General features: G+C 54.8%; 3 protein-coding genes across 4 annotated transcripts in view; 2 read left to right on the forward strand and 1 right to left on the reverse strand.

Moving 5' to 3' along the window:
• LOC113487899 (neuroblastoma suppressor of tumorigenicity 1) overlaps positions 1 to 12,926 on the forward strand; it is a 13,566-nt gene extending 640 nt beyond the window's left edge. Inside the window, exons 1-4 of one of the 2 annotated variants that reach the window (XM_026862833.1) lie at positions 9,079 to 9,164; positions 9,875 to 10,070; positions 10,282 to 10,393; positions 11,574 to 12,926. In XM_026862833.1, coding sequence (XP_026718634.1) covers positions 9,098 to 9,164; positions 9,875 to 10,070; positions 10,282 to 10,393; positions 11,574 to 11,828 — 630 coding nt within the window. In that variant the 5' untranslated portion in view covers positions 9,079 to 9,097 and the 3' untranslated portion in view covers positions 11,829 to 12,926. Of the gene's footprint in view, positions 1 to 9,078; positions 9,165 to 9,874; positions 10,071 to 10,281; positions 10,394 to 11,573 lie in introns of those variants that run through there. The other variant, XM_026862834.1, reaches the window with a different exon arrangement.
• The window catches only part of TMCO4 (transmembrane and coiled-coil domains 4), a 55,008-nt gene continuing 36,627 nt past the window's right edge, over positions 6,332 to 24,712 (reverse strand). Inside the window, exons 14-17 of the mRNA XM_026862827.1 lie at positions 24,508 to 24,703; positions 22,337 to 23,055; positions 21,109 to 21,620; positions 6,332 to 8,164 (exon numbers count right to left, since the gene is read on the reverse strand). Coding sequence (XP_026718628.1) covers positions 22,889 to 23,055; positions 24,508 to 24,703 — 363 coding nt within the window. The 3' untranslated portion in view covers positions 6,332 to 8,164; positions 21,109 to 21,620; positions 22,337 to 22,888. The remainder of the gene's footprint in view (positions 8,165 to 21,108; positions 21,621 to 22,336; positions 23,056 to 24,507; positions 24,704 to 24,712) is intronic.
• On the forward strand, positions 15,787 to 21,053 carry HTR6 (5-hydroxytryptamine receptor 6). Its single transcript, XM_026862828.1, has 3 exons — positions 15,787 to 17,775; positions 19,343 to 19,501; positions 20,613 to 21,053. Exons 1-3 carry the CDS (start codon positions 17,041 to 17,043, stop codon positions 21,033 to 21,035), a joined length of 1,317 nt encoding a protein of 438 aa, XP_026718629.1. The 5' UTR covers positions 15,787 to 17,040; the 3' UTR covers positions 21,036 to 21,053.

Below are 24,712 nucleotides of genomic sequence, written 5' to 3' on the forward strand. Positions count from 1 at the left end.
GACCTGTTTCTTTTTCTCCGCCGCTGATCAGCACCAGATTTTCCGCCTCTTTCCCTCTCCCTTCCCTTCTCCCCCCCCCGGTGATGGATGGCCGGGAGGATGAGAATATTGCCACGGGCAGAAATCAGTTGCAGATGAGGCGGACTTCGGGGGATCTGCTGTGCAAGCGTTAAAGTATTTCCACCGCCGCTTTCGCTCAAATAAAATAAAAGAATAGGATATGGGGAGCCGCACTTTATCGGTTGCACATCTGTGGTACAGAGTCCTCCCCATCTATTGAGCGTTTGGAACAAAAAAAGTGCAGAGGAAAGAACGGGGAACGTTCAGTATCTCGATTAACTGCAGCGCCGGAGGACGTGTAGGAGTTCGGGTATCATAAAGAAAGGGAATTTTCCTGATGGCAAGGCAGTAAACTTTTGTTACGGGAAAACTTTGCACTGGGGATGAATTTACATCCTCGTATCCTACAAATCGGTTTTGTGCTGACTGGAATATTTCAGAGGCTTGTATCTGTTACATCTCTACCTGTGTCTTGACATAGTGTTTCCTAACACGGTATTTCAGTTTGTCCAAGTATTTGTGGCTGTTGTTAGCTGTTACATGTGTTTTATGCACAGCGAGGGTTTCTCTGTTTCTCTAAGGATGTTCAGGGCACAGAACATGCTTCACCTCATTTTCAGGCTGCACTAAAGTTGAGCCGGACAATCCCTTCTTGCCTTATGAGGCACGCTTAGGAGAAACTTAGGCACTGCTCCACAGTCTTAACTTTTACATATAGGAATAACCCCACCAAACTGAAAATTCAGCCTGTGTGAAGTCTTTGTGGATTTGGGGCACCATAGCTTTGCCATGCAGGTTTTTTATCCCTACTGAAACAAGTGGGAAAGATCCTTAGAGATATGGCAAGGCCCAGGTTTTCCCTTGTATTTTTAGCCTAAGAACTTAATGTCCTCTTGGCAACGTCCAACCAGCCAAAAATCAGCTGTATACAATGGGCACTTTTGCTTTTTAAAGGCAGTCTCCCATCTCGGAAAAGGCAGCTCGCCTCAAATTTGCAAACCGCAGGATGGGAAATGGAATTTGCCTTCAGTATAAAAATCCCAAGTGTTTGCAAACAGCCCTGAGAAGAATCCGGGCTCTTGGCTTGACCTCTCGGCACTGAATTCCAGCTTGGGGAGTTTGCGGTCTTGCAAAAAAGGGCGAACGAGCAAAGTCTTCCTGAGTGCCCGGTCGTCTTTCCGGAGAGAGTAAAACAGTCAAGCTGGAGGGAATTTTGGGTGCCCAGGATCTGCAGGATCAGGCCCTGAGCCAAAACGCTTTTAAAGTAGCCTTGAAGACCTGCCCGTATTGGAGTAACTTTGCTCACGGCATGTGTTGGCATCGCCGAGGTCGTGTTAAGCTGGTACAGTCGTGGGAAACCTGCCCGAGAAGCCGAGCAAACTCCCGGGCACTTATCCCTCCCCAGGCTCTGTGCTGTTCCCATTCCAGCGTTAGCAAAACCTCCCCCGGCTCCCGTATCGGAGCTGCCGTGACCGCGGGGCAGGCAGAGCTGGGGACTCGCTCTGTCCTAGGGCCTTGCTCCTGCTCTTTTTTTTTTTGAAGTCTGCTGGAAAAAACCCCCTCTGCTTAGTCACCCGGGCTCGGAGATCCCCTGCGATAAAGCAAGGACCAGAGTACTGCGGATCCAGCACAGCTCAGGGCAAAGAAACCTCCCAGCTGATCAAATCAGACTCTTAAAAACCTGAGCGGCTGATAAAATCTTTTCAGGGGAGGACCGGAGTGGGAATGAAGGGTGGTCTGTCCCCCGCCTCCCGTTAGCCCTGGCAGGAGCGGCGCTTGCCGTTTGCCCAGACCTTTGTTTCTCGCACAGCGCTGTTTAGGGAGGGAGAGACAGCGGGGCGGTGGGGGCCAGGGCTTTCCTGGGTGTAAATTAGCACCGGTGGTGGGAAGGGAGCAGCCCAACACTCAGTTCTACCAGTTGGGCTGGGCTGGGCCGCTACCCCCATTCCAGCCAAGATTTCAATCCGTTGGAGTTGAGCTTTGGAAATGGCGTCAGGATCGGCCCCTCGCTTTGGCCAATTGCTCACATGTGGCTTAAGCCTCCTTCTCTGATACAGAGCTCAGATGACTTGTCCAGACCCGCATTCGCTTCACAGTTTGGTTTCGCTGTGGTTACCGGGCCCAATCCTGCAGTTTTAGGAGACAGTGTCTAAAAGTCAAGTGTGAGGTCAGCCCCCGGCACGTCTGGTAGTAATTGAAAATACCCAACCGGGCTGCGAGCTGTTACGTTACCTCCGACAGCCTCTGGCCCTGCAGTGCCACATGTTTTAACGCTTCAGTATTGGAGATATTGCAGTCAGTGCCATGGGTCAGTAACACAGACCTTGGGGTTTATGTCATCAAAAGTGGGAAGGCTGGTGCAGCGTAAAGCAGAGATTAAAAAAGAGGGTGAAACAGCACCCGGGTCAACTGGATTTCTGCTGTTGGAGGCAGGATACGGCCTAAATGGGTGTAAAGGGAGAGGGAAACGGCAGGAAGGATCCTGAACCGTCACTGAAAGATCCACAGCTTCAGCCTCAAACCCCTTTCTCCTTCCCTCTTTCCCCCTCTTGCTCCAGCAGCTGGGAACCTGATCCTGCAAGCGCAACCCCGCTGCGTAGGACAGGGCTTGATTTTTTATGCAAGTTTGGTAATGAATGACCGAGCAAGCCGAAAGCCAGCGTGGTGGTTGGCATTTGAGACAACTCCCATCTCTGACTGCAGGATGGCCTTACGCGGCGTGTGTGCTAAATTAAAAAAATAATAATCCTGGTGGCCACTATGTACTAGAACTGGTTTTATCTGGTTCCAGTTATGCTTGTTTTGAGTAAGACGAGCGGTGCCAGATTCTGATCTCATTTGCACCAGTGGAGTCATTTGGAGGAGCCGGTCCCAGTTTACCTCACTCGTAAGTGAAAGCAGAACTGGGCCTGCTGGGAGAAGGGCTCCCCGGGGAAATCGCTGGTGCCTGCGTGCAAATCAAACACGGGGAAAAGTGAACGACTCTTGGGACCCTTGCCAGAGGCGGTGCGGGTTTTACCGCCGGCCCTGGGGAAGTTGTTTTCACCGAAAAAGGAGGGTTCAGCTGCAGAGGGCAACGGTGTGCCTGCGCCGGGCAGAGCGAGCCAGGTGCTCTGGGCGAGTCAGTGGTCAGGCTCTCGGCGAGCGATGCCGTGGTGGAGGGAGGGAAGGCAGCCCCGTCCCACGCTGCGTGGGAAGCTGCTGGCGGGGGCTAGGGCCAGCTTTAGAGAGAGCAGCCCAGCTGGAGGGCAGCAGTCACAGCTACGGCACGGGATTGCACAAGGGGTTTGGATCCACTGTCCTGCTTGGACACGGGTCACCCCCTGCATGGGCAGAGCTCCGGCCAACACCCTCGGCCCCAGCCGGGGCTCTGCCGGCTGCTCTCGCCGCAGCGAGCGTGTGGGAAACACCAGCTCCAGGGGAAACGCAGGAGGAGGGAGTCGAGCCTCCGTCAGGTCCAGACATGCGAGCGAGGCCTCTGGCTGAAACGCTGCTCACAGCTGGGGTGGAAAGTGCCTATTTCTCATGTTATCTGCAAGGCGCTCGCTACGACCTACCGCTGGGGACCGTTTCTGGCCAAAGCATGTGGCAGACTCGTCCTTCCCTGCGCAGGGTCTCAGCAGCCTGGACGCTCTCCCTTTCCCCAGTTTGCTGAGTCACCCCAGTCCCTCTGCTCCCCAAATCTACTGGAGTACCAGGCTGGTTTTCCAGGGCCCCCCCGCAGCTGATCCTCGCTCCCAGCCCTCTTGCCCCGCTGCCCTTAGGGGCTGCCGAGCCCCACATTTTGAGCAGGTGCTTGAAGAAGACGGGGAGTGGAGGGTGGTGTGGGGCCAGGATATCTTCCTGTGCTGTAGATTGATGCATTTTCCTGGCCGTGATTGTTCTTAATGCTGAAGAAATTGAGCAATTGAAATAAATTACCAGAAACCGTTTATACTGCTCTCACACAGGCCATTAGTGTGTCCCTTTTCCAGCAGAGCTCCTTTAGGACCCCAGTCTAAGCCTATCTAAGTCCACAGGTAGCTTTCCAATGACTTTTGTAGGTAAAAGGGCTTGGGGTTTTTTTTGCCAGCTGCATAAAATGAGTTTTTCAAGTGCTCAGTGCATGCTCAAGAAGCCAGATTTAAACTCCCAGTGTACCGAAGTCTTTTGAAATTCTGTCCAAAGTGTTGGGAGGGGAGAGGGCTTTAAAAATGCTGCATTGCTTTTCTCTGTTTCTGCTTTATTTCTGTGAACCGCTCAACCATGCTTGAGTGGAAATTAATATGTTACGGAAAGGGAAGCTCTCACAACTCCTGCTTTTGAAAGGAGCAGAGACAGCCAGGTCCACAGTGAGAAATGACATGGCTTTTGCTCCATTATCAAAAAGTTTTTAAGACGGATTCTTTTGCATGTGAAGTATCAAATGTCTCCTATGGCAGTTCCTTTTAAAATTTTTTTTGCTAATTTCTTCCCAAATTTTGCAGCTCAGTGAAGCAAGACGGAAGCTCTCAGCTCAGAAGAGACTGGTGTGTTCAGTTTAGCACCCATCTGTCTTGCTGTCCTCAAGAATTACCTCTAGACATTCTCAGTGCATAGTTCTCTTCCCTCTCCCCCGGTGATACGGTGACATCGATCAGAGTAATTTGGGCTGTTGCAGGCACAACAGCAGAGTTCCCAAAAGAGGGTTGTACTTTGTATTTTTTGCAACCAAATTGAAAAATGTAAAGTTTTAGCTAAATGCGAATTGCAGAAAAGGGGAAGTATGGAGTAAAATCAGTTAGTTTTGGTTTGGTTTTTTTTCAGTCACAGTGACTTTACAGGTTTTCTCAGTTTAAACTTTTCCTGCTAATAATGCTGGCTTATAATATTTTTTGTTCCATGTAAGCAAATTTTATTTGAATTGAGATTCCTAAGAGGCAATTCCCTGTAGTATCCAGAAGTTACTGTACAGACAAAACCCTGTGTGTGAGGAGAGCCATGCCCTGAATCTTTCTGGGACAGATACACGTTTCTTTCCGGTTGCCACCAAATCAGACATTTACTGTGGCTTTCCTTCCTTTTAGGTGCCTAAATAATCGGTCACCTTTTAGCATTTACAGCTCCCTGCGACGAGATCGCTCCTGGCCACCTCCCCGCACTGGAGCGATCCCACCCGAGTCCTGGGAGAGTTTTCTCTTCCCCGGGCAGCCCCTGCCCTGCAGCAGGGTGTCCTTGCATGCCTCCCCCCACCCTTGGGTGTCCTTGCATGACTCCCCCACCCCACAGCCGCGTCCCGGCCTGACTCCCACCTGCCCTGCGACGCGGCGTTTCCCCGAGCACCTTCCTGCATCGTGTGGGGCAAGGGCTGCTGGCAGCCGTCCCTCCCCTCCTGCCCCGGGCAGCCTCATCCCTCGAAGGAAGCCAAGGAGCTCCCAAGACCTCCCTGTGCTTTTCCACTCTCTCTGCACCCATCAGCTGGCTCAGTGCACGGCGCTCCCCCGTCTCTGCTCTTACGAGCAGGGAAACTGAGGCACGGAGCAGTGTGTGCTCAGCAGCGGGTCTTTGGGGCCTCCTTTTCTCCCAGCAGCGCTGTGCAGCAGCTCTTCTCAGCAAAATGGCACAAGTAACTAGCTGAACACAAAGGCAGGACCCTGTGATTCCTGTCTAACACCAACTTGGGGTTGCTCGGGGCAGCTCGGCGCGGTGTAGCTTGAGAGCCAGGCGGGTGGGGAGCTGGCTGGGAGGCAGGAGAGGAAGGTGGAGGTCCCAGCTCCAATCCAGACCAGGAGCTGAAACCTTCACCTCGGCCATCTCTGCGGAGATCTCATGCACCTCACACCAGGGCCTGAATCCCTGGTTGAGGCACTGAGGTGAGGCCATTTCCTGGCTTTGTACCTCATTTTCCTTAGCTGCAGCGTGGAGCTGACACTATTTCTGTGCTGTATTCGCAGGCTTTGAGCCTTGGCTAAGCAATGTTTGTTAAGTTTCGGGGTTTCTTGTCTCTCAGAACCTGGGATGCTGCGTGTGTGGCCGTGAGCACAATATACCTGTGTCTGTGCTTTTATGTGTTTGGCAAAATTGCAAGATCCTGGATAAGAAAAATACCTATAAATATATTAAACTACTCATGAAATGTTCCCCATGTCCACCTGCAGGCTTGTCTTGTATTATGGTGTAAACTTCCCACTGGAAAAAGAGGGTAAAACTGATTAGATCTTTTTTATTTTCCTCCAGAAGTGTTTGGTTTCCAAATGGCTGAGAACAGCTGTGGGCTGGATGGTGGGAACGGGGCCTCCGAGGTAATTCCCGTGATTGTCCTCCAGCCGATATAACGATGTAGATTTTCCCAGCTGCTTCCAGGCGTTGGCGGGGACCGTCCTGCTTGCGGGACTCCTGAGAGTCCCCGGCACTGCCGGGATGGGAGGAAGGAGCTCTTCTAGGTGACACAAAACATCGGAGCGTGCTACCACCAGCTCTCAAAACCGATGGCTCAGCCACGGGCCGGACTCCTGCCAGGCTCTCCAGGCCTCGCAGGGATGCTGAGCTGGTACAGCTGAGACCCATCAGCCTTGGACATTTTGCCCCTCAGCTCCTTGGGCATGGGGACAGGCTGGAAAAGGGCTCTGGGGCTGCTCACCACAAGGCTGCAGCTGTGCGTGTGCTGAGAAGTTGTTTGTCTCCGGAGTCCGGGATGTGCCAGGCTCAAAGGCTGAGTCATTTGATTTCTGAAATGCGTGCTGAAGGGATGGCGGAGGAAGCTGCCATACGGTTCCCTGCAGAGGGAGAGGGGGGAGACCCTCACGGGCTGATGGGTCTGCCGGAACTGAGCTGAACTTTCTGCTTGAAAAGCTTTGACTAGCAGGAAAAAAAATGTGCCCTGGTGCGGAGAAGAGAAAGAAGCCCCTGTGTGCGGGGAAATGCAGGCCAGGGCCGGGGTCAGCGCCGGGGAGCACACACTTGTTCCTTTAGGGGCTGCAACGTGTAATTTAGCTTGTCACGGAGGAATGTGCTCAATGCCTTTATTTAATCGGGAGTTTGCAAACCTGCTCGGGTGCCTTGTCTTCCTTTTTCCCTTCCCTTCCCAGCCGGGGGGAGAAGGAACACGGTGCTTTTGTCTCCGACCCTGTGGCTGCTGTCAGATGAATGGTTTTAGTGGCAGCCCTGTTCGCATGACTGGTTTGAACTATGCCAGTGAACATGCCGTGGTTGCGAGGAGGCTGTTTCCAGCCCCAGCTCCCTCCCAAACTCAGCTGCATCAGATGTTTTCCTAGGCACTGGCATAAACCTCGTTACTTACTAGAAATGTGGCCCTGCGGGTTCCAGGGCATTCTTGGGAGAAGGAAAACAACCGTGTGGATGTGGCCTGTTCAGGACTTGAAGTCAGTGGGGGATAGCAGTGCCCAGCACCTGAGTGCCCTGAAAAATGGGGTGAAGCTGCAATTGCTCCGACTCCACAGAGGCACCTGGTTCCCCGGCTCGCCTACGGCCCCTCTGCAAACCGGAGCAGCGGCCGTGCTGCTAGGGCCCTGCTTATAAAGACGTCCTTGCTCAGGAAAGGAGAGGGTTTAAGCATATGTTTAAGTGCTTTCCTGAATCCAGGCCAGGTCCTGTGCTTTAGCAGAGCACTACCTCACTCATCTTCCTCTCGGTATCGCAGCGAGACAGATGCTGGGAGATGATCCGTCATCTGGCACTGGGGCTGCTCTGACCAGCGCTGCAGAAACACCTCTGTATCCAACACCTCCCTCCAGGAAAAGAAAAGGTTCCAGGGAAGCAGAGCTGTCAGCGCAGACAGAAATGTGTGCCTCTCTGCTGCCGAGTAGAGGTGCATAGAAAGCTGGAAAAAAAACAGCCACCACCTTTTCTTTGGAAAGAAGGAAATTGCTCTCTAATCGGGCATGTGGAAGTGAACTTGTGTATTGACTCCAGAGGAATTTCGGCTGTTCCCCCCGGGGCTGTGATTGCTGTTTGGGTCACATCCCAGCTCTGATCTCGGACTTGCCTTTGGGAGCAGGATTCCTCAGCAAGGAGCTGCTGGCATTTGAGGAATGAGTGATGCTCCTTTCAGAAAACCAAGCAAACCAAGTCTGTGTTTGTGCAGCTTAGCCGTGTGCTCCTTAGCAGAAATTGCAGAGTCCCCCCACTGAAATGAAAAAAAAAATAAAATTCAGGGAGCAGAAGTAAGCCCTAAGAGGTGTCTTCAGGACAAATGCAGTTAACCACACTGCTCTTCTGAATGGCAGTGCAAACTCCAGGGCTAAAACCCTCTGCTTATCTCAAACCAAGTCCTGCAAACCCTGCTTTGTGCAGGTATTCTCAGCGGGGACCTGTGGGATTCACATGAACAAGTGCTGGGAGGATTAGGAAGCCAGGGATGTAAAGGTCTGGCTGTGTTACACCATTACGGTTCCCCTGTCAGCAGGAAATAAGAAAATTTAGCACAAACCTCACTTGATTCCTCCAGAGATCCCAAGGCCAGGGAATGAGGCTGCCCTTTTTCTGGCTGCCTTGGGTTGGAGGATGGGGAAGCATCTCTCTCTCATCTCTCTTGATTCAGGTCCAGGAGGTTGGGCTCAGTGGAGGGGTAACAGGGCAGAACCCTCTGCCCCATAATGACTTTAAAATATCAGAGCTGGAGCTGCGAGAGGTGCTTAGCAGGCCCATCTCAATCATTTAGATAAACGTGGTGGTCCTCCAGCCGAGGATGTGTCGGTGCCAACTGTGCAGACAGAGTGAGTGACCGGGGACCGCCCGGCTGGGATCCCCAGCGCAGAGCTGCCTCTGACACCGGTGTCTGATAAACAAGGCGTTTTTTTCCTCTCCTTCCCCAGCAAGTGTTAGAGGGCTGGGCTCAGGAGCCATGGGAATCAACAGGAGTCTTTCCAGTGTGGGCTTTGGATCTTCGTCTGGATAAATAAACAGAAGGAAATAACAAATAACACGGTTCTAACAAATATTTTAGAAAGTATAAATGTCTGCTTTTCACTGTGACTCCATCCAAACCCCACAAAGGAAAAAATTTCCCTATTTCTGTGATGCTTTTCCATCTGCCTTTCCCCAGTGATTGGGAGTGTTAATGCAGGCACCTTGGCTCGGGAACAGAGCTGGCCCGCAAGGAATCCGGCGTGGGATTTCTCTGGGGGTGGTAAGTAACCTCCTCGGCCGACCACCTTTGCGAGTGAGGTTTAGGCTCGCTGTGAAAAGCACCCCCTTTGTCTGCAGACTGAGTCCTGTCCTCAGAGCAACCGTCCGCTGAATCTGAGCGCCTCTATAAAAATAAACTCCGCACTGGTCTATTCTGAGGGTTTCTGGATGGAGGTTTCCAGGTCTCCCCGTTTGCTGCTGCCTTGCAGCGACACCTGCCGCGCGCTCCCAGAGGAGAGCGGCTCCCCTTCCCGGGAAAGCCCCCCTCTCCTCTGGGAAGGCTCGCAGCGAGGCCAGCTGTGGCTGTCAAGGTGGGAGAAAAGGAAGTGGAGAAGCCTGCTCCTTCCTCAAATAAAAACATTTCTGCGGTCCGCGACTTCTCCAACCTGGCTCGGCCCATGGCGGTGACGCTTGTGTTTTGCAAACTTCTCCCGGCCCAGCTTTGGGTGGGAAATGATGAAAATCCCTGTTGCTGCTGGCAGAGAGCTCAGGAGCAGGAATGCAGGTGCCTGCCTGCCTCAGAGCTGCTGTTGAAAGGGAAGAGGCAGCACAGCCTGTCCCGCTCCCCGTGCCGTGTTCTGGGGGATGAGGGTACCGGCACGCTGCGAGGACGTCCCTGTGCTCGTCGCAGCCAACAACTGCCACGGGCTCAAGAAATGGGTCTGCTTGCCTGTGTCCTCCCCTGCTAACGCTCTGCTCTCTGTCTGCAGTTGTAGGATTTTGGCAGAGCTGGCCATGATGTTATGGTTCGTGGTTGGGGCCCTCTTCCCAGCGCTGCTCCTGGCCGCGCCGCCCCCCATAAACAAGCTCGCCCTCTTCCCGGACAAGAGCGCTTGGTGCGAGGCCAAGAACATCACCCAGATCGTGGGGCACAGCGGCTGCGAGTCCAAGTCCATCCAGAACAGGTACGGATGCAGCCCCAGCGCAGAGCTGGATGCAGCTGATCTCCGTTTGCAGGTGGCACCGGAGCGGCCCTGGGGACTGTCACTCGCACAGGAAGCCAGGCACGATGTCCTGCCTTCAGCCCGTCTCCGCGGAAGGTCAAACCTCCTTCTGCCAGTGTTGGGAAGAGCAGGCACCTCCCCTGAGCCCTCACCCCTGCTGTTGTCTTTGCAGGGCCTGCCTGGGACAGTGTTTCAGCTACAGCGTCCCCAACACCTTCCCTCAGTCCACAGAGTCCCTGGTTCACTGCGACTCCTGCATGCCAGCCCAGTCCATGTGGGAAATCGTGAGTATCCACCTGCTCCACGGTTCTTTCCATGGGGCCTCGCTCAGGGGCTCTCAGCTCTGCTCTGCCACCACTTGCGGGGAAATCCTTCTCCTTTCCTGAGGTTTTCCCACTCGTAGTTTCCTTTCAGGGTGGCTCTCAGGTGACTGTACCCTGTCTCCAGATGCCTGGGTGGAAGGGGCTGCTGAAAACAACGTGACAGCTGTGATGAATGATGCGTTTGTCACTTTGTTTGCAGAAGCATCCCCCGTCAGTCCCTGCATTATTCATCCCTGTGCTCATCCCCTGTGCCTGTTCTCTCCACCACTCCCTTTGTCGTCTCCTCCCGCTTGGGAGTTTTTGCCTTCTCCACCATCCAGAAGCGCTTCCCACAGCCCATCTGCCCGTCCCCCTCGGACCTCCCGGTTTCATGCCATCGCTGATCCTGGCAGAGCCATAAACCAGGGAGCTGGGTTCAGCTCTGCTTTTGATTTCAACTCACACATTTGGGCAGATGTTTTGGTTCGAACCAACAGAGATGCTCAGCAATGTATCTCGTGGGTGGCCTTTGTGGTTACCACCGATATTTCTGTGCCGGTAGTGCCTGGGAGCAGCGTCCTGCTTGAGTCGGGGCGTTTTCCCCAGGTCTCTGCAGCTTGTGTCCTTGCAAGAGGTCTCTTCCCTTGCAGGCTGCCTGCGGAGCTGTGTCCGTGTGGGCAATGAGCCATCGCTTCTGGCTTAAAATCCCCCAAAATCTGCAGGGCATGGGGCAGGCCAGACCCATCCCTGGAGGGGTTTAGGAGTCAGGTTGACATAGCGCTGAGGGATATCACAGATTCACAGAATCACTGAGGTTGGAAAAGCCCTTGAAGCTCCTCCAGTCCAACCATGAACCTCACCCTGACCCTTCCCAACTCCCCCAGATCCCTCAGTGCTGGCTCAGCCCGACTCTTCAACCCCTCCAGGGATCCCGGGGACTCCCCCCCTGCCCTGGGCAGCCCATTCCAACGCCCAACAGCCCCTTCTGCACAGAAATCCTTCCTCAGAGCCGGTCTAAGATCTGGTGGAGTTGGGAACAGTCAGGGTGAGGTTCATGGTTGGACTGGAGGAGCCTCAAGGTCTTTTCCAACTGAGATGATTCTGTGACCCACTGGCCATCCGGGCCACACTCACTCCCCATGTCCTCATCCTTTCCACCCAGGTGACACTGGACTGTCCAGGCAACGATGAGATCCCCAGGGTTGACAAGCTGGTGGAGAAGATACTTCACTGTAGCTGCCAGGCTTGCGGGAAGGAGCCGAGCCACGAGGGAGCCCTGTTCAACGTCTACCTGAACGCGGAGGAGAACATGCCGGCCGAAGGTCCCAGCCCCCATCACTACGCCCACCACCAACAGGAGGTGGAAGAACCTCCTGCCTCCAGCCACCACCATCACGAGGAGGAGGCCGACGAGTGACCTGGCCCTTGCGGACTGTCCTGGCAGCCGGCGGCGTGGGCAGGGGGTGTGTGTGAGGGAGAGGGACGGGGTTTGGGGAGGGAGGGGGGTGGTGGAGTCTTTCCTGTCTAATAGCTACCCTCACGCTTTGCTCTCCACGACACCCCGGGGCTGCAGGAATGTTTTGAGGCACAAGCAGGGCTGAGGGGTGGACATGGGGCTGGAGCTGCGGGGCGAGAGAGGAGGGCTCGGCATTTTCTGATGCAAACCTACTTGCACATAATAATAATAATAATATATTGAGAGGAGTGGGAACCCGGACACGGGGGGTTCGGCTGAGAGCTGGGCTCCCCAGGGGCTGTCTGCAGGCTCCTGAACCTCCTGTGGAGCCTTTGCTGAGTCCTTCTGGGTTTTTCTCTTGTAAATGGCTTGTACCTGGGGTGGAGGAAGAGGGGATGGAGCCCCTCCGCAGTCCCACAAGAGATGCAGGTCTCCCCTGGGGTGCGTGGGACCAGCAGCATCCCTTCGTCCTCCTGCCTGCCCTGCCCGCCTGCCTGCGGATGCGTGGGCTCAGCGGGGGGGACGTGCTGTTCCTCCTGGCACCCACCGACTCTTAAATTCAACCCCCAAACCCCTTGGTTTAGGCAGCTCTGGGGGAGCGTTTTACCCCCAGCCGTGCCTCTGGGGCTGCGGGGAACCGTGGCAGTGAGAGCCCCGACCTTGGGGTCGCCGCGGGCTCTGAGGCTTCACGTTTCGTGGCCCCGCAGGGGAAGGCCAAGAGCAGGGGTGGCCTGGGGTGGGAGCCAGCCCCTTCCCCCCTCTCGCTGCTGCACTTTAACGGTGGTGGAGGGAGAAGGGGGGCGAGTGCCGGGATGCCGATGTACCTTTGCCGGGGACTGCTGACGCAGGGCTGGGGAGGCTCGGGGTGGGGGGACGGCCCCGGGCCCCTCCCGCTGCCCCTTTCTCTCTGTTGTATAAAGCTGATTTCTTTGGCGCTGTCCTGACAAGAGCTTCCAGAGCTTGTAATCGATGCCTCCCCCTCCTTTTTTACAAGGGTGGTTTTATTTTGGTTTGGTTTTTTGGTGTTTTTTTTCTTAAATAAATTAGTTCTGACTTCCATTTCTCAGTGATCTGATGCTGGCTGGTTTTTGGCAGTGGGCTCCTCAGTGCTGACTGGGGGGGAGAGGCCATTTCCAGCAGGACCCCACAGGAGGGTTCAGGGTACAGGAGAGCCACGGGTCCCTTCAGCTTTCTGCTGCGTCCAGATTGGGAGGAGGAGGAGGAGGGAGAGCTGCTAAAAGAAAAACCGACCCCAGATCCTCAGCATCTGGGCTGCAGGTGCTCACAGGGAGCCTGCGCGTCAGGCACGGTTCTCCTCCAGAGAGTCGCTGCAGCCTGGAGGTTTAAGGGCTGTCGGGTCCCACTTGTGTGGGAAGTGCGTGGGGTCTCTGCGGGATCCCGCAACCTTTATCGGCTCTGTTGCCACTAGGTGACACTCTTGATCCAGCGTGTTTCGCGGCAGCCAGATGTTGGTGGCCTCCAGGAGCGGCCTCTGGACTGGAGGAAGGCAAACTTGGACACGACGTGGACATCCCTTCGTGGGTGAGGAGGGGACCCAAGCGCCTCCACTGGGTTATTTCCAAGGGTGTTTGGATCAAGCACGACCTTGCAAACCTCCAGTCCCGCTGCTGCGTGGCTGTGCCCTCGGAAACGATCAGCTGGTGCTCCCTGGACTGAGCCTAACCCCAGGGAAGGTCCCGTCTGCTGCCGGAGGGGCAGGAGGCTGCCACAACGAAGGGACGGGCTGAAAAGGAAGCGCCCTGGCAGGGGTGGACATGTCCTGTGCATTAAGATAATTTTTTCTAGGCTGTGAAGTGTGTCCTGCTAAGAATGGGAGCTTTACTGGAGAGCCAGGAGGCAGGAAAAGGTGGAGAAACCCAGGCTGTCACTGACCACCATCACGTGGCCCTTTTATTGGTGTACAGAGAAAACAGGAGCTGGATTTAGCAGGGGGACTGTTCCTATAAACTCCAGGAGCTGCAGTTCAGGGTTTGGAGCAGGATGTCTCTGCTCATTTGGACACGAGCGGAGTTTCAGTGGAGGCAGGCAAGGGAGGGCCGTTTTGCAGCTGAAAACACAAAGCTTGCAAGGTAGCTAGCCAGGCTCTGCCCTGAAGAGCCGTCCCGGTTAAAGGATGGAATGAGATCCTGAGCCTAGATTGCACAACTGCCCGGATGTCCTCACCGAGGTCTCTCAGCCTTCCAGTTTTACGCACCCCAGCTCACCAGCCTGTTCTCTGCCATGGTGACGTTTGGGTGGCCGTTGACAACCTGGTTTTGCTTTCCCTGCTAGTGGTACTGGCGAGCAGAGCTGGTGGAAACCATGATCCCCTGCAGATGTGTCCAGAAACGCAGCACAGGGGAGAGAGCACAGAGGCCAGCAGAGCCACCGGAGCAGAGAAGCTTTTGCAGGGGCAACGGTAGGATCTGGACCTCGTTTTAAGTCAGGGTTTTTTTTAAAACACATTTTGCTTTGATTAATTCAGATTCACTTCCCCAGCAAACGCATCCAAACCAGGCGTGCAAAACCTCCCACGTACCTCGTTGTGGAGGACACGCTCCCGATCCAACCTCCTTCTCTGAAGCAAAAACTCTGGAGATAAATGTTATCTGGAGACAAACTCTCTGGAGGTAAATGCTCCTAAGGTTGGGGTGCAGCAGGGCTGAGGAGGACGCGCGGCGTTACGCTGAGGCGTGACTTCCTCGGAGAGCACCAGCGTGGGCCCATCTGTGCTGCTGCATTGATCTACCCGAGCTGGGGAGGCTGCCGCAGTGTGGGCTTGGGGTGGGTTTTCTTGCTTGTTCCCAGCACAGATGGGACGAGGAAATGAGGGTTTCCTGGTACAAGCGCTTTTCTAAAGAAACCTCCTGCTGCGATCAGAGCCTCGCGTGTGTGTGCTCTGCCCTGGGCCGCCTGCCAGGCCAGTGACGCAGAGGTGGCCGGGGAGGTTTGGCTGGGAGCATCCGAGGAGAGGGTCCTGGGGCAGCAGAGGGAAGGCAGGCGCCGTGCACAAGCTCCCGGGACAGCTCGTCCGGGCACCAGTGACAGCAGCTCTTTCCCAGTGAACACCAGTGGGGGGGGGCAACGGGGTGTGTACGGGCTGTGTCCGCACGCAGAGGTGAGTGAGTCCCGTTTGCATCTCCTTGCTCAGAGACCTGAATTGCCCCTTCAGCCACCGAGAAAAGCACAAAAAGTTGTTGAAAAGGTGATTAGAAAAGCAGATCTTGGTAAAAAGACAAATTCCTGTCCCGGGGAGGGTGGCTGGGCAGCGCAGGCGGCACCGGGGCTGCAGTGGGATGGGGCCGGTGGGGTGTGAGGCCAGCACAACTGGAGCTCACATCTGCAGCAGCATCTTCCTGGGGGAAGTGTGCTCATGAAAGCCTCGGCAGCAGCGCAGGGAGGTGAGGGCAGCAGCTGGCAGGGTCTGGGACCGCAGGGGTAGGTGCGGTGGCACAATGGAGACACGCACACACAGCTCTGGTTTGTGCTGGGGTCAGAGCTCTCGGCTCCCCCCAGCAGAAATTGCAGCCATTTGTTTGAAGAAAAAAAACCCTTTCTGCAGCTGGGTAGTTAAAAAATATATCAGTCTCTGCCCAGCACCCCGGGGTGTCAGCCCTGAGCTGTGGAGGTGGGAGCATGGGATGGCATGGGATGCCTAAAGACTCAGGAGTGTCTCCTGAACTAGAAGGGATGAAGAAGCCAGCAGGGCTTCTCTGACATGTTGCCTCCCACTTGCCAATAGGCAAGTTGCCATGGGTCCGTCCAGGGTTGCCAGCCCAAATAACCCCGGAGCGGGAGCAAATAACCCCCCTGGCTTCTGCTCACACCCTCCATCCCCGGCTGCTGGAAAACCACCCAGCAAGTCCTTTGGCTTCTTTCTGAGCAGGCATCTGTGGGCTGTTGCATGCAGGTTTTTTTTACTGGGCTTTGCAAAATTTCCCTTCTGATGGAGTGCTGGGGGGGCTGGAGCCCGGCGCTCGGAGTGGCCGCGGGGTCCCCGCCGTGGGGCTGCAGAGCCCGGTGCTGGCTGCCTCTTTAAGACAGAAAAGCGAACTCTCTGGCTGCCACTTTGTGGAGTTTCGACCAGATCTCTGTTTTCATTAGCATTTCGTTTCATCTCCTCCTCTTCCCCCCCAGCCCCACCTCCTCCGAATCAGCATTTCTGCATCCTTTTCCGTGCATCACAGAGCAGCAGGTAAAGTCTGGCTGGCACCTGCACACACACACACACACACACACACACACACTCCTACACTCGCACCCCTGCACGCTCAACACCCCTCTGCCGGGGAGGGGAGAGACACCTTCCCACACTCCTGCGTGTTGCATCTTCCTCCTCCTCACGGGCGAGCTTGGCTGGGAGCATCCCCGCGCTCGCCTCAGGGCTGCTCTGCCTCTCCTCGCTGTCTCCGGCTGCAAGAGCAGCAGCGCTCAGGCACGGAGCTGTGCTCAGCGGGGCCCCGCTGCCCGGGGGACGAGCGCTGCAGGTAGCCAAGCCCAGCGGGGGGGCAGAGAGCCAAGCACTGGGGGTTCAGTGCAACCCCAGCAGCTGAAACGTCCCAGCACCTGGAGTATCCTGGGTGCAGAGCATCCCTGGCATCTGGAGCATCCTGGGATCCAGAGCATCTACAGCATCTGAAGTATCTTGGGGTCCAGAGCATCTGGAGCATCCTGGGGTCCAGATTATCCCCTGGTCCAGAGCATCAGAGCATCCAGAGCACCCCCAGCATCTCGAGCATCCCGGCCGCCCGGAGCATCCCTGGCATCGTGAGCATCAAGCCCACCAGAGCATCCCGTTGCCCGGAGCAGCCCCGGCGTCGTGGGCATCCCGTCATCCAGAGCATCCCAAGCCTCCCTGGTTGTCCAGAGCATCCCCAGCATCCAGGGACATCCCACCGCCGGGGAAAATGCAGAGACGAGGAGATGCCTGGCTGTGAGTAACGGGGAGGGGAACCTTGCTACTGCTGATCGGCTCCTGGGAATGTCACTCTGCCCTGACTGCCAGTGAAGAGAGGTGGGGGGAAGAGAGGTTGAGGAGGAGAGGAGAAAGGAGGATGGACAGTGAGATGGTTCTTCTTGCCCTGGAGCTGGCTCTGGCGATGATCACCTAGCGCAGGTCACGGCCGGAGAAGGTCCCCCCAGCTCCAGAGCCAGCCCCGCCGCCCGGCTCCTCATGGAGGGTGATTTGGGGGCCCCCAACGCCAGCGTGCTGGGGGAGCGCTCGCTGTTGGTGGGGAGCAGCTGGGTGGCCGCTTTCCTCTGCTTCATCATCCTGCTGACCACGGCGGGGAACTTCCTCCTCATCCTCCTCATCGTCACCCAGCGCTCTCTCCGCAACACCTCCAACTACTTCCTGGTGTCCCTCTTCATGTCTGACCTGATGGTGGGGCTGGTGGTCATGCCCCCCGCCATGCTCAACCAGCTCTACGGCCGCTGGGTGCTGCGGGGTGACTTCTGCTCCCTCTGGTACTCCTTCGACGTCATGTGCTGCAGCGCCTCCATCCTCAACCTCTGCGTCATCAGCTTGGACCGCTACCTGCTCATCATCTCCCCCCTCAAGTACAAGCTGCGGATGACCTCCTGCAGAGCCCTCTGGCTCATCCTGGCCACCTGGACCTTGGCTGCGCTGGCCTCCTTCCTACCCATCAAGATGGGTTGGCACGAGCTGGAGTTTGAGGTCCGGTCCCCAAACGTCACCTCCCGGGGGGACGAGGACCAGTGCCGGCTGCTGGTCAGCTTGCCCTACGCCTTGGTGGCCTCCTGCCTGACTTTCTTCCTCCCGTCCACTGCCATCTCCTTCACCTACTGCCGCATCCTCCTGGCAGCCCGCAAGCAAGCGGTGCAGGTGGCTTCCCTCGCCTCCAACGTGGCCACCACCACCACCACCACCGACGAGACCACGCCGCAGGTAAGGTGGCCACGGGGATGTTGCTCCCTGCAGACACCCCTGGTTTGGGTGCCTGGGGTGTTTCTGCCTTGTGGATGGCCCCGGGGCTGGAGCTGGCAAAGGGCTTTGGCAACCAGACTGCAGGGAGGGAAATTCTGGGCAATTGCACCTCCCTGGTGTCCTCTGAGGTGCCCCGTGTCTTGTCCCAGCCAAGGGGTGATTTTCAGCTGCTCAGCAGCACAGAAACAGCAGGAGAAGAAGCAGAGAAATAAATTAAGATACAGGCGAAAACCCTCAGCAGCACAAAATAAATGCAGTTTCGCCCCCCCCTTCCCCCTTGGCTAGCGTCATCCTGGAGGGTTTTAATCTTATCTGACTTTCCACTCGTAAATCTTGGCCATGGTGGGTGCGAGACATATGAAGGAGAAGGAGTTTAAATAATAGCAAATACCAGATTCTGGAGAGCACCTTATTTTGCAAAGCCTGCTTCTATTTTTGTTACCTGGTCTATAATGGGAACTGCAAAATACCTCCTTACTCGGCTGCTGGTGTGTGTGGTTTTTATAACCAGAACGTGGCTGCACTTGTTTGTATTTCTCCAGGAGAAGGTAATTGCCACTAAATCTAACAGCTTTAATTCCCTGTAATAGGCTTTATTGACCTCATATCCTACAGGGAAAAGACAAACTTAATTGCCTTTAAATACCTTGATTTAGTTTGTTCTCTCTCTTTTAAGAAAGGAGCCAGGACTCCCTGACCTGGCCGGCTCTCCAGCACGTGATGAGATTTACCAGACTTTCAAAGGGAAAATGAGAATTAAAGAATAAACAGATGATATCATAAAATGTTTATTTTCTCCCCTGATGCCAGGTTTTTGGGCTCGACAAACACAACCTGGTGCAGCTCTGCTGTGGAAAACCAGCATCTGCCCCCCCGTATCTGAGCAGAGACAAGTGTCCCCCCAGATTCCTGGGTGCCTGGAATAAGCTGAGCTGCAAACAAGGTGTCAGCCTGGAGACCCTTCAGTTTCATCTTTTTAACCGGATTTTTGTTCTCTTTTGGGGAAGAAAGCTGAGTGACACCGGGGCCTCCTTTAATTATGGCGGAGGGCTGAGATAATAATTTACTTTTAGATTGCAAGAGTGGATAGAGGACTGCGTTAGTTATGGTGTTTGTAGGCTGAAATGTTTCACGTCCTGCTTTTAAAAATATAATTAGTTTGCTGCTCTAATCAGCAGCTAGAGCTGCCTCTTTAGGGCATGTTTTATTCTCACCAAAACATTGACTGAGTTGTATTTTTCTATAAAAGAAGCATCTTAATGATAAAGCCCCTATGTTACAGTTAAAAAAAAATAAAAATCCTTTCAATGTTGACGGTTTCTATTGCTTCCTCTTCCTGATGTATGGTTCAGGCACTGCGGTGTGTGCCATCCTCCTGCCCCTTGCGAGAAGGGAAATGACAGTGGGGTTTTTTTTGCAGGATTTGCAGCACCAAACGCCACTTTTCCTGGGCGGGAGGCTGGTGCCAGTGCCGGCAGCTCCAGGCCGGGGACAGTCACTCGCTGACCACCCCGTCTCCCACTTGCAGGTCCCCCGCCCCCCGAGCCAGCCCGTGGCCAGCAGCGAGAGCAGGAGGTTTGCCAACAAGCACAGCAAGAAGGCGCTGAAAGCCAGCCTGACGTTGGGAATCCTCCTGGGCATGTTCTTCGTGGCTTGGCTTCCGTTCTTTGTCACCAACGTGGCGCAGGTAAGCGCGTTCGGGGTTTTTATGTCAGGTTTTCAAAAGGTTTTTACTCTGAATGCAGTTGGGTTCAATCTGAGGCACCTGCAGGTGTTGCTGGAAAGCCTCTGGGTCCAAAGATGCAATTTCCACAGGGAGCAACAGCAAGGAAAAAACCTTCAAAAGGGTTCTGAAAGGTTCTTTTCAAAGGGGGATGTTGGCATGGCTGGGAAACTGCTCTGGATTGGGGCTGAGGTGGAGACGCTGCTAATCACAGAACCACAGAATCATTCAGGTTGGAAAATCCCCTCGGGATCATCGAGTCCAACCCTCAGCCTGACTCTACAAAGTTCTCCCCTACCCCACATCCCCCCACAGCTCATCCCAACGGCCCTTAAACACACCCAGGGATGGGGACTCCACCCCCTCCCTGGGCAGCCTGTTCCACTCTCTGACCACTCTTTCTATGAAATAGTTTTCCCTCATGCCCAGTCTGAGTTCCTCCTGTCACAGTTTCAAGCCGTTCCCTCTTGTTCTGTCACTAATTCCCTGGGAGCAGAGCCCAGCCCCAACCTCTCTGCAATGTCCTGTCAGGGAGCTGCAGAGAGGGATGAGGGCTCCCCTCAGCCTCCTCCTCCTCACACTGAGCACTCCCAGCTCCTTCACTGGCTCCTCACAGGATTGATTCTCCCGGCCCTTCCCCAGCCTCGTTGCCCTCCTCTGCCCTCGCTCCAGCCCCTTGAGATCTCTCTCGTATTGAGGTGCCCAAACCTGGACACAACCCTACAGGTGTGGCCTCACCAGTGCAGAGCACAGGGGGACTGTCACCTCCCTGCTCCTGCTGGCCACACTATTGCTGATACAAGCCAGGATGCCGTTGGCTTTCTTGGCCACCTGGGCACACTGCCTGATCATGTTCAGCTGCTTGTCAATGAGAACCCTCTGATCCTTCTCCTCCCCACAGCTCCAGCCACCCCTCCCCAAGCCTGTAGCCATGCAGGGGGTGGTTGTGGCCCAAGGGCAGGACCTGGCACTTGCCCTTGTTGAAGCTCATCCCGTTGACGTTGGCCACCGATCCAATCTATCCAGGTCTCTCTGTAGAACAGAGATCTAATCCTTGTGGTGTGTCCCCCCGCAGGCAGTCTGCAGCTGCGTCCCAGCCGGCTTCTTTGACGTGCTCACCTGGCTCGGGTACTGCAACAGCACCATGAACCCCATCATCTACCCGCTCTTCATGAGGGACTTCAAGAGGGCCATGGGCAAGTACCTGCCCTGCTGCCGGCACTCGGGGGAGCCCCGTCCCAGCGCCATCTCCCTCTCCATGAGGAACTCCAACAGCGGACCCCGCGCCGCCACCTCCCTCAAGAATGTCCTCACCTTGCAGGCCGAGACCGACTCGGTGGACTCGGGGGTGCTGGGGAACGAACAGAGCCTGCTGCCAGCCGCCGAGGGCTCCCCGCCTCCCCCGGCCCCCCGCGCACGCTTTGTCAACCTTTTCGAGGCGGAGGAGCCCCCGGACGCGGAGCGGCAGCCCAGGCAGCTCGGCACCCCCGTGGCCTGAGCAAGGAGGTCCTGATGGGGGGTTACGGACCTCGGTGTGCTGGGAAGGATCCTCCAGCCCGACACAAACTCACCAAGGAGCTGATTTGCCACAAGACGTCTCTCTGGCTGCGTATTGCTGCTTGATACCATCTTCAAACACAATGGCACCTCCTCGGAGAAGACGTCACCATCGAGCACTTCTGCGGGTAGGTTTAAACAGCATAAAGCCACATTTTACTGCTGAATTAATCTGCCTTGTTTCTCTCTCTCTCCATCCCTCCTTTGCTCACTGTCACCAGTCCCTCCCCCTTCTCCAAGAGCTGCTTCTCATGGCCTTTTCATCTTTGGTTAGTCTGAACTTTGGGCTCCAGGCCCTTCCGCCAGCCTACGTCTCCCTAAACTTAAACCAAGGCTTGGTTTTCAGCTTCCCCTCGCACAGCTCAGCATCTCACCTCTCTCTCACCGAGTACACCAAAAGGACCGGTGGAAACCACATCCCGTGACTCATGGATGAGAGGTTTGGGGTTGCTTCAGTCCACAGAACATCACGTCTTCTTGGACTTTAATTTCCTCACCCGATTTGGAATGTATCTGTCTCGGTTTCCTGCAAAAGCAGTGAGTTGCAACACAGCAAAACCATCGTGCTTAATCATGAACAGCCTGCACTACAGGGGATTAAATTTGGTGCAAAATGTTCAACATCGTTTTTTGGATATTCAGCAAGGGTGTGGGTGTTCGACTGGTTTGTGGCTCCATGGGTATCCTGACAGTAGTAAGTAACGAGATAAGCTTCCTTTTCAATTTCATCCTACAGCTTCCTATTTTTGGCATATGACCATCATACTTTGCTCTGACAATCCCTCAAGTTTTACAGGATGCAATTAGAAAATCTATTTCCTCCCCTTCAAGTAAGAATCTAAATAAATATAGTCTTTTAAATGACAATGCCAGCCCCCCCCCAGCCTCCTCACAGCCATAAGCAGGGAGAATAGTGAGTGATATGTTAAGTGGGCACTTAAAAAAACCAAAACAAAACCAAATGCTTTTAGTAAATCCTTCCTCAAGTGCCTTTGGGAGGCAGGGAGGGGTTGGTAGCCAGCTACTGTGCCCTCCCTGGACTCGTACCCTCCGAGCCTTGCTGCCTCCTTCCCAGCACACCCTCCGGAGTTTGACTGTGCTCCTGAAGCTCATGGTCACACAACGCAGCCCTGGGACATGGGACACTGGCAGCAGCAGCCACACGCCACGCAAGTCCCATTGGTTTTCTTTCCACATTGCCCATGAATGTTGCAGAACTGAACAAGTGTTTTTATGACTAACCTGACATTTCATTGCTACAAATCCCCTTGCAGCCCACGGCTGGCCTGGTGATAAAGGACCGTGACAAACCGGGGACAGAGCGCACGTTCCAACATCGTTCAATATATTTTGGCCATGTAACTGTGGACAGACAGCTTGGGTTGGGTATCAGGCATGAAGATAAATAATGTACATCTTCCCACAAATGGCTTTATATAAAAAACATGCTTTGACTACAACTCCAGTTAAAAAGGAGTAGATAAACACACGGTGAAGTCCAAACGCTGCATTAGGTGACCAAATCAGCAGACACAGGCTTCAGGAGACGGACAGAGACAGCTTCTTCAAGCCAAATGTTCAAAAGCAATAATATGTTACTCTCGTAGAGCCAGTTCTTTGGAATCAGGTGGTTGTTTGCTTGTGGACTAATCCTCTGACATGGTGGAGAAATCGTAGCCCGTTACTGCAACCAACGGCATCGATGCTGAGCAGGGAAAGCATCCCATCGCTGCAGGAGCCCGTGGCCTGTCCCAAAAACCTCTCCCGTGGCTCTGTGGAGAGGCACCGATCCGCTCAGAGCTGAGCAGGGCCGAGCCCCCCCGGCGGTAGGAACTGGGGAAAGGAAAAGCCTGGCCCCGTACCCAATGCTGCACTGCGCTGCCGGGTCACACTGCCGCCCCCAGAAACAGCCACCACCTTGACTTTGTGAGAAATAATCTGCAGGTCAGGTCTGCAGAGAGCTGGGGAAGGAAAGGAGAGGTGGTTATCGAGCTGTTGGACCAGGGAGGGAGGAGGAGGACTCCCTGTGAACCGAAACTGGGAACTGCAAGTGCACTGTTTCCCCTTGTGTGAGTCAAAGAGACCTTCAGATCGGGACGTGGGAGGTATTTATACCATCCGGCACGTGTTCTAAAACAGAAAAACACAGAGGTGTTCTCAGAAGGAGGTTTATCCTCCTGCCATGTTCCTGCCAGATGAGTTTTCTTGGGCTTAGCAGCAAAACTAGGCCAGAAAAGGACCTTTTATGGAAGTTGTGGATCAGTCCCATACGGTTTTGGAAGCCTCTGCGTGGCAGGGGATGTAAAGCAGGGTCCCTCCCTCTGGTCTGACACTGGGGAGAAGAGATTGGATGCCAATTCGCTTTTATGGAAGGAGGTAGAAATCAAACAGACTCATGTTTATCCTATGCCAAGTATTGGTTTTACTCTAAGCCAATTAAAAATATGTCTAGAGGGGGCTTTTAAGGCTGGAGATGTGTGTGGGACACAAACCGAAAGCCTCTGTGGGTTGCTGGCTTGCAAAGCCTAGGAGGAAGTTTCACAAAGTAATAAATCATAAAAAGCCCACTCTGTTTCTTCTGCTGTCTTTCACCTAGGGACTCAAAGCATGTTTCTAACAGTAATGAGGCCGCGAACACTCATCGTCCTCAGCTTGCAGATAGGAAAACAGTCCTGGTGACTGGGAAGTGCCCAAGCCCTGGCAGCAAACCTGCAGCAGCCTGGGGGGAGAAGGCAGGTAGCCCCAGCTTCTCGCCTGCCCCGTTAGCAGAGCCCAAGTGCAGACACTGGGATGGATGTAGCTGGGCAGCCGGAGCCTGCAACACACCTGAAAACCACAAACCAAATCCACCATTAAGTGGAAAAATGTTTTTAATTTCCTAGTGACGAGCCCCTCTCCACGATATGCTTAAAAATACCCACAGAGCCACCTGCTTTCCCAAGAGTTATATAGCAGAGACACAGTCCCTAATGGTAACAGCTGCTTCCCTCAAGAATAAACCCAGTTTGTGCGAGGAGGGAAGTGCCGCCGCTTCCTGAGGAGCAGTGCTGAATCAGGCAGGAATCAGCCCTTTCTCCTCCGTGGGAGATGCTGTGGGCGGCTGCTCCGAACACTTTGATCCAGCGACACGCCGGTGTCCCGCTCCAGGTTCTCAGGAGGGTGTGAAAACTGCAGCTACAGCTCTGCCGATGCTCCTTTGGGAATCCCAACGCAACGGACGGTGCTTTGAAAGCGGCGTTAGTGCTGGCTGAGCATCCCTGCCCATCACAGAGAGCTCTAATTTGCTCCTTCACCCGCTGCCTGCTCCTTGCTGTCCCTGCTGGTTGAACCCTCCAGGCAGGGCAGTGAGGTCTCTCCCGAGAGCCAGCCGGGGGAATCACGGCGCTGAGCAGGGCCGGCTGGGAGAGCCTCACCCTCAGCCGCAGCCTCCTCTCGCACGGTGCTTTCCTCCTCCTGAGTCTCACTGCCTGCTGCCCGCTGTGATTTCTTGGCTGGAGGGGAGAAAAGACTGCTGGTGCCCCTCTCTTCCAGCCGACATTCCTTGGTTTTAATGCCCACAGCTTTTAGGATCGTCTCCATTTGCTTCATGTAGTCCAAGTGGCCGTTTACCTGCAAGCA

This window comes from Athene cunicularia (genome assembly GCF_003259725.1).
Source record: "Athene cunicularia isolate RWA chromosome 21 unlocalized genomic scaffold, athCun1 chr21_part1, whole genome shotgun sequence".
In the NCBI taxonomy this organism is placed as follows: Eukaryota; Metazoa; Chordata; class Aves; order Strigiformes; family Strigidae; genus Athene; species Athene cunicularia.

Excerpts from the sequence above, each read along its gene's own strand:
- HTR6 (XM_026862828.1), top strand. The coding sequence starts at position 17,041 with ATGGAGGGTGATTTGGGGGCCCCCAACGCCAGCGTGCTGGGGGAGCGC. Across the intron at positions 17,776-19,342 it reads CCGACGAGACCACGCCGCAG|GTCCCCCGCCCCCCGAGCCA; the intron begins GTAAGGTGGCCA and ends TCCCACTTGCAG. Across the intron at positions 19,502-20,612 it reads TTGTCACCAACGTGGCGCAG|GCAGTCTGCAGCTGCGTCCC; the intron begins GTAAGCGCGTTC and ends GTCCCCCCGCAG.